At 43.8% G+C, this 8,437-nt stretch overlaps 1 protein-coding gene across 2 annotated transcripts in view; it reads right to left on the bottom strand.

Annotated features, from left to right (window-relative positions):
• Positions 1-647: 647 nt before the first annotated feature.
• Positions 648-8,437, bottom strand: part of FAR2 (fatty acyl-CoA reductase 2) — a 219,492-nt gene continuing 211,702 nt past the window's right edge. For both annotated transcript variants that reach the window (XM_026652296.2, XM_026652297.2), the window contains exons 12-13: positions 6,029-6,156; positions 648-3,864 (exon numbers count right to left, since the gene is read on the bottom strand). In XM_026652296.2, the coding sequence (XP_026508081.1) occupies positions 3,702-3,864; positions 6,029-6,156 (291 nt within the window). In that variant the 3' untranslated portion in view covers positions 648-3,701. The remainder of the gene's footprint in view (positions 3,865-6,028; positions 6,157-8,437) is intronic.

Here is an 8,437-nt window from a genome sequence, read left to right as displayed (position 1 = left end):
ATTTTGTCAAAAGGAGGGGGAGGGCAAAGGCAAAGCAAGCATCTGTTTCCCTTTTTTAGCGAGAACTTCCCCAGGGCTTTGAGTTCACTGAGAAAGAGTGGCTGTATGTTGATGAGCACAGTGTTTGGAGACCATTGTAACAGTCCCATAGACTGTTGGTGTGAGGTCGTAAAGATCTCAAGAGCCCAGGGAAATCACTGCAAGCCTGAGCTCAGTGAGAATTTCCACCAGGTCGTCAACATAAGCACCAGAACACCATGGCCAGAGTTGTCCTTGATGAGACCTTGTCTGGTCCACAGAAAGATCTCAATCAGGAGATGATGTTCTGAGCCACATGAAAGAGAGGATTAAAGATGTAAATTTTATCATACTTATGCTCAGATTTAGAGGAATTAGCAACCTGGTCTTCCACTCAGGAAAGGCAACACAGGTCAGGGGCTATATGCTGGCAATGCTGGAGTTCCTCAGAGACAAGGATGAGGCTGAGAGGATGGCAGGGCAGACGGTGAAAGCTCTCCAGAATACAGTTTGCCACTTGGAACGAGAAGAAGTGGTCACAGTTGTGCATTTGCAATATCCTCAACCAGCTCTGCTGCTCTTCAAGGGTGAGAAAGAAAGAGCCCTATGGCTAAGAAAGTGGGCTTTGCTCCTATGGTTGCATTTGGCAAAATACTAAGGTGTCTGGAAAAACTTAAAGTTGGTACCACCAGCCTCCTGAGTGAAAACTACTGCATCCTGATTCTCATGCAGGTACAAGGGTCCTGACATGTTCAAGGCATGTGGGTAGACAGACTGGTTGGGGTGGGCATAGCATATGCGAATGACCAGTCACAAGTAGGTCTGGCCAAAGGAAGGGGATGGTGGGGATCAATATAACTCGAATCTGTGAAAATAGTGTGTGGTGTAGATCTTTCACATCAGATATGTTCAGATCCCCACTGCTTTCAATGGAGCTCCATGTGAGCTGAAAGGTTTGCCCTGCTGCATCTGATTGTAGGATTGGGTCTGTTATGTGGGCAGTGTAAGATTTAAGATTGTCATAGCTATTTGTTTCTTTCTTTTTAAATGCTTGGATTTTGTAAATGTGCTTGGTCAGTTCATTGGTGCTAATTTGCATCCTTAACGGGACTTTTTTTAGTGAAGTTTTTTTGTTTTCAGAATGACCCAGGTTTTGTTTATTTTTAACCTTTCATTTTCTCTTGTGTGCAGGTAAATGAAGATAGTGTTTTAAATCAGTGGGATGAATGTGCCACCTGCTTATTAAAATAAAGGAGTGAGTTGTGCAGGTCTAGCTAACAATGCATCCTGCAGAGACAGCCCTGCCTCCTTCCATGTGGACCTGACAACTTAGGCACATTCACTAGGTAGCTATGTTAGTGATGCATACAAGTACAGTGCACCTGACCTTCACTCCAAACACTGCTAAAGAGTCATAGCACATGACATGTCCGATCCAAGGATAGAAAACCACATCTCCTGATTGCACAAGCAGCAGCTAAGCCAGTAGGATGCAGTGCCTGCTAGACACCTCACTGAACCTCTGTGTCTGTCTTACCCCATCTGAAAAAACGTGGCTAACAAAGTTTTGCATTTACAAAGCACTTGTTCATCCTAAGACCTCAACACACCTTACAAAGGTGGTTAAGCATTAGTAGCCCATTTTACACTTGACATAAGTACAGAGACTTGAAGCAATCTGTAGGAGAGGTACTGTGGTCTAGTGAGAAGACGTGGTTTTACCATTTCAGAGAGCTGGGGGAGGAGCGCTATATTCTGGGATCCACCAAAAGCCTCCTTTGGCAACTTGTTTAAACTCTGTTACTCTCATTTGGAAAATGGTCCTGTAGAGGATGCGGAAGGAGAGGTAACTTGACTCGTTCTTTTCACTTTTTAAAAGAAAAATATTGCTTGTGGCCATGATTTTTTCCCCTCTGTTGCCTTCACTGTCAGAAGCAGGTATAATTTTGAAATAATGGGCACTTCATAGACATTTGACTATTCTTGGCCTTGAAAACTGCTTCTTGTATCACATTTTGTGATGCAACGTTACTTGCTTGGGCAGGCAGAAGGCACAAAGTTGGACAGATTGGAAACTTGCAAACATTTTAAAAAGGAGTGATTTTAAAGTCTTTTAATCTTAACAAATGCTCACTCAATTCACAAAATGTAAAGAAAATGTTCCAGTTGTCAATGAGACTTAATAATTTAAAAACTGAAAGCTTAATAATGTATCTTTTATTTATTTTTTTATACAAAAATCAGCCTTTCAATGGGACCCTAGTTGCAACTCCTTGTCCGCCTTCTAAGCTGCAGCAAGCTGATAGAGCAGTATGCTCTTATATATATCATGTGCAATCCCTCTGCAACAGAAGTCAATGAAAAATGCCTATTGTCATCCATGAAAACAGGACTGGGCCTATTACTCAGAGTGACATCAATGGGAGCAAGATCAGGATGCATGATGCACAACAAAACACTGTTACTAACTTTGCTTAATTACACTTTCTTCAACAAAGTGGGTGCATGAATTTTCAGGGGAATTTAACTACACCTCTACCCCGATATAACGCGACCTGATATAGCATGAATTTGGATATAACGCGGTAAAGCAGCGCTCCGGTGGGGCGGGGCTCCGCGCTCCGGCGGAGCAAAGCAAGTTCAATATAACACGGTTTCACCTATAATGCGGTAAGATTTTTTGGCTCCCGAGGACAGCGTTATGTTGAGGTAGAGGTGTATATGGAAAGTTTGAAAGGGGAGTAACAAGCTGTTTTTCAGCTAGACAAAAATGTTAGCCAAAAATCAGAATTTCAAAGCATGGTGATTTTTTTAAATGACTGATTCCAAAACACCTTTATTAATTTTCTTCAAGGTTTGCACAAGCATTCTCCTTCATGTTGAGAGTAAATATAACTACTCTCAGGCCACACAAATTTTCCAAGCAAGAGCTATAGAGGTGATAAAAGAGGGCTTTTTAATGGAAGACAAATTATAAAGAGATTAATGCCTCTCCATAGTAAAGTCACTTGTGTGTCTGTTCATGCTGATAAAAAACGTACACGGCTTCAGTATATCTCATCAATCAGGGCTTGAAAGTATCAGTCCTTGGCAACCTGAGATAGAGATCTAAACCACATTCATCAGCCTTCCACAGTTTACTTTTCCTTACTTCCTTTAGGTTTGAGTGACATAAAAAATGTGGTTTCACAATCTAAGAAGGTATTTGGCCCTGTTGGTTTCATTGAGCTAGAATTTGTGATCTGCATTTAAGAAAACCTCTCACTGATTTATTTCTTTGATATTTCCTTGTCTTATCATATTCCTTTCCTAATTGCGATGACTTTAAAATCTGCAACTGTTAAGGAGAGAGGGAGGGGTCAGAGTGTCCAGCTCTTAGACTTTGGATGGAAAGATGGCAGCTTTGGTTAATCCATCCTCTTGCACACCAGAATCTAGACAAAAGACCCAGAATAACCCATGCCTAAAGCTTCAGTTATGGCTTTAAAATTAGCATGGTCCTATGGAAGAAAGATGGTCACATATTAAAGCATTAGTAAAAAGATAATTGTGATCATAGTAACAGGGCACATTGACTGCAGGCAGCTGTTGGTTGTGGTGGACTCCCTGCTACTTTCAAGCCCAGATGCCCATAAACGCTGTTTAGAGGAGAGGAAGGTCCTTTTGGCTGCTGACTGGCTATTTCAGTGCCTGAGGGTACTTGATGCTCTGAAATAGGAAAGGAACTTATAGCAAAGGCTCACAACGAAGTACCAGATGTTGCGAGCCATCTGCGACCTTGCAATGAAAATGCGCCAGATGATCACAAGGAGGGTGGTGTTGAATGCATACTGGATGTTCCTTAGCCTGACAAATAAAAGAGAAGGACATTAAGAAAAATTACTTAAAACAATACTGAGATGCAGCCTTAACATCTTTGGATCAAACTTAAAGAGGAATTTCTGCAGTGCAGAACACTTTTAAAGTGATCTTATTTATAAAGTGGAATGATGTGGCCCTCCTGCCTTTTCTGTTTATTAGCAAGGATATTGGTGCCTAAACAGGTGTCTCCTTTGTGTCCCAAAGCCTTTGCCTCCTACATGACCATGCACTGAAATTATAATGCAATGAATGCAGTGATGTGATAGATTCAGCTACACCAGCATGCCCCAGATGTCTTTGATTCCATGCATTCTGATTTCAGACCAGAACTGAGACCGAATTAACATTGACAGTCAATTGCCTAGGAATGGACTAAGAGATGTCCTATTGTCCATGTTTTACGCTGGCGTGTCAGCAACTTTTAATAACGCCGACAATGAGGTTTTGGTGACTGGCTTATGGAATGTTTGCAGGGATTGACAAAATGCCCCTTCAGTGGGTTTGTTCCTCCCTGGCTGCAACATCTCAGACAGGTAATGTCGGGCAATGATTCATCCTCCCCAATGGTCCACTTTCAGGGTCTCGCAGGGTTCTGTTTTTTTCCCACCACCCCTGTTCATTGTGCATGTCAAGCCATTTGGGGAAATTGTGAGATGATTTAGGCTAAAATGTCATTATTATGCTGATTATATTAATCTCTGTGTCTACCTTTTGTCAAACACAGATTCTACAATTCTACACATTCCTTACTTTCCCAGTGTCTGGCCAAGATGAGTATCAGGACAAAAGCAAACTAGCTGTGACCTAGCCTGGTCAAGATTGCTTAGTCTTTTGTGTGTGCGCGCTTTATTTTGATATTTTGGCTGGTACTGGTAGTGATGGGGTTTATGCTATCCATTTGGGTTACTATGTAGATTATATGTTCCTGATTTATTATAGAAGCACTCAGAAACTAGGAATACATCTTTAAAAATTACTCAAACTTATGATTCATTTGTGACATCCCAGCAATAGCAACAACCTGTCTTACACTTGTAGTTTCACAGCAGCAAGTGTTTTCCAGAGGGAAAAGTGCTGTTCCTTGAAAGGCATAACACTGGTCCTCCAGCAGAAGTGCCTCTGTGCCCCTTTGCATGTTCTTTGGCACTTCCGAGTATTTGGTCTGGAGGAGATGAGCAGGGCTTACACTTTTTTTAATTTGAAAAAAGGAACCCAAGATCTTTAATTTAGAAAGTTTTAGAACCAGGGCTGGCTCTAGCGTTTTTGCCACCCCAAGCAGAGAGAGGGGGGGAAAAAAAAAAAGCCGCCGTCGCAAGCGGCGGCAGCTCTACCGCCGCTTCATTCTAGGGCGGCAATTCGGTGGCAGGTCCTTCGCTCCGAGAGGGAGTGATGGCCCCGCCGCCGAATGGCTGGATGTGCCGAACGGCCGGACGTGCTGCCCCCGCCCCCCTTCATTGGCCGCCCCAGGCACCTGCTTGCTAGGCTGGTGCCTGGAGCCAGCCCTGTTTAGAACTTTATAGGTTCTAGTTCCAAAATACCAAATCCAACTTTGAAGCCTCTATTTTATTTGGGAATGGGAGACAGGGAGTGAGGGTAAAATCTCCCCAATCTCCAGTACAAGTGTATTTCTAGATTCTGTTTTAAAGTTTTACACAACCCCTGGAAATTGTCATCAACCTTTAGGAGTTTCCCTAAATCCAAAGCTGCTCCTCGCCCCTTTATTTTTTCCTGTCCTGAATGAACCTTTGGATCTTCTGCAGCAACAGATCTGTAACCCCTCTCTGCCACTTTGCGGGCGGGGTGGGGGTGGGGGGAGGTTGACTAATAACTCACTGGTGAGGAGGACTGACTACTTCCATGATAGTATAATGTGCTGCTGCTAGACTATGGGGCCATCCCAAACCCCCTTTTCTTCACAAGATGGGCAAGGAAATATTAGGCCAGATCCTCAGCTGATGTAAATAGTGAGCTATGCCATTTTTATCTCACATGAGATCATTCTCAACTTGACACAGGTACGATTCATCTGTCCTCGTCCCAGGAATTGTCTCATTCCATTTAAAATGGAAACCCTTGCCTTAAAAACCCTTCTATACAACTACCCAAGGCAGCTGGGGGCTGTTGCCACAGTTGACCACGTATGGCTTACTTTCGTAAGTGCTGCTTTGCAGCAGGAATCCCAGACATGTCCTCATTCAGCAAATATTTCTTTGCTCCTATGCAGTAATTTTCAATGTATTCCGACCAATGCAGCTGACGCACATCGAAGTTGAATAACTGGAATTAAAGAAAAAGAAAGTGAATTAAATGCAACAGTTGGATTTGCAGTAAGAGTAAAGCTGTACAACTTCATGCTGTGATCTTGAACTGAGCTCCACTCGGAACAAAGACTAAAAATTTCCAAACCACAAGATTCAATGAAGAAATGTGCAATGAAAAAATGACAGAGTCCGGTGGCACCTTATAGACTAACAGAAGTACTGGAGCATAAGCCTTCGTGGATGAATGCCCACTTCATCAAACATGCGTCTGACGAAGTGGGTATTCACCCACGAAAGCTTATGCTCCAGTACTTCTGTTAGTCTATAAGGTGCCACAGGACTCTTTGTCGCTAATTACAGATCCAGACGAACACGGCTACCCCTCTGATACAATGAAAAAAATGTTACTCCAACTCTATCATACTACTCTTCATTAGTCACCTGACTCTGCTTTCAACTCACAACCCTCCGACTTTAAAAAACTAGATATTTCCTGCCAACGGTCTTGCATGCAGTTATCCGTATATGTAGAGTCACACACACACAAAAAATACCACCTTGCTAGAACAGAGACTGCAAATTGAGAATACATCAAAACAAGTCCCTGTTCATTGGTGTCATACTGGGATTATATTTTTAATGAAAATAAATGGACCAGCCACTGAATCAACAGGTCCCCCTGTGTCAGTAATTCAGCTGGGCAGAGCTATGTTCTCTCTTGGCATCTGTGGCTCCAGAAATCCAAGAAATTGCTTATTCAGTTGTTTGACATCAATTTGTCTGATTGCCTTGCTAAAGACATTTAGTTTCATAGATCAAGATTTTAAATGGAAAAGGTGTCAGCAATGCTCTCAGGGGATTATAGGTCTAACAGAGCGAAGAAACAGCTTAATCAAAAAAGAATGAAGAGGAAGTGCTTTCTTTGCAGAGAGAACTGTTAACTGTGAAGCAGGGTTTTATGAATCAATAACAAGATGGCTGATGTGACGCCACAGAAATATTTTCAAGGAAGATATGCAGAAAAGAACTCTTCACTCTCAAGCCCACCCAACCCTTTCAGCTTGGTACAAGAGCACTGGCATCAGCATGGCTGTGAGCTAGAAGAGAATTCTGGGTATGGCCATAGAAACAGGAAGGTTACTTAGCTATACCTGGAATTTGCTGCCTCTTTGGATCCACAGTGTAGGAGTTCCATGACTTGTGAGGCTTTGTACCACATCTCTACACTGGGGATCTGCATGAATATTTCACAAGGGACTAGACCAATTTTATTTGATCACTGAGTCCCCATCTCTCCACAAGTATATGATACAGCCCCACAGGTACGTTGAAACTCATCCTAGATCTGCTCATTGTATTCCTTCAGCCCTGTTGCTTATCTTTCCATCACTGCCCCACTCATATGCAGAAGTACTTAAAACCAGCAAAGAGTACATTCGATTTTGACATCCTTCAGTTATTGCTCTACGGCTGCTCAAATCTAACAAGAACTTGTTCACACTGTGTGTTTTCTCTGGCTAAGATACTGTACTATTTTCTAAAATATTGTACTTACAGCCCTGTCCAACTCCCAATGACATCAATGGAAAGAAGAGGTTACTGTCCTGTAACTGGAGGTTATTCAAGATATGTGGTCCCTATTTGTATTCCAAACGTGTGCCATGCGCCGGATCCGAAAGATTTTTGTAGCAGTGTCCGTTGACCGGCACATGCATCATGAGTCGTCTTGCATCTCAGGCGAGGTTATATTCGGTCATGCGGGTCAATGCCTCTTCAGTCACTCTCTTACCGCTGAGTAGATCAGTCCGCAGCAAAGGGGACGGAGGACAGGTATTTGACTACAAATAGGGACCACACATCTCGAAGAACCTCCAGTTACAGGCAGAGGTGACGTGTGGGTGGGAGGCACACAGGGTCACATGTCCAGGGGTGGCTCCAGACACTAGCGCACCAAGTGCGTGCCTGGGGCTGCCTGCCGGTCACTGTGGGGGCGGCAGTCAGGGAGCCTTCAGCGGCATGCTTGTGGGAGGTCCGCCAGTCCCGCGGCTTCGGCGGCAATTCGGCGGCAGGTATGCCGAAGCTGCGGGACCGGAAGACCTCCCGCAGGCATGCCGCCAAATCCACGTTACCAGCCGGACCTCCCGCAGGTGCGCTGCCGAAAGCTGCCTGACTGCCGTGCTTGGGGCGGCAAAATACATAGAGCCGCCCCTGCACGTGTCCCCCCAGAGATGCTGCTTGGCTTGTACTGAGCATGCTCACATGGATTGAGCAGACTCAGTAACATCTGCTGAAGCTAC

This window comes from Terrapene carolina, unplaced genomic scaffold, assembly GCF_002925995.2.
Source record: "Terrapene carolina triunguis isolate 2854851 unplaced genomic scaffold, T_m_triunguis-2.0 Scaffold112, whole genome shotgun sequence".
NCBI classification, from domain to species: domain Eukaryota; kingdom Metazoa; phylum Chordata; order Testudines; family Emydidae; genus Terrapene; species Terrapene triunguis.
Note: the sequence above shows the minus strand (reverse complement) of the source record. Positions and strands in the feature narration are given on the sequence as shown.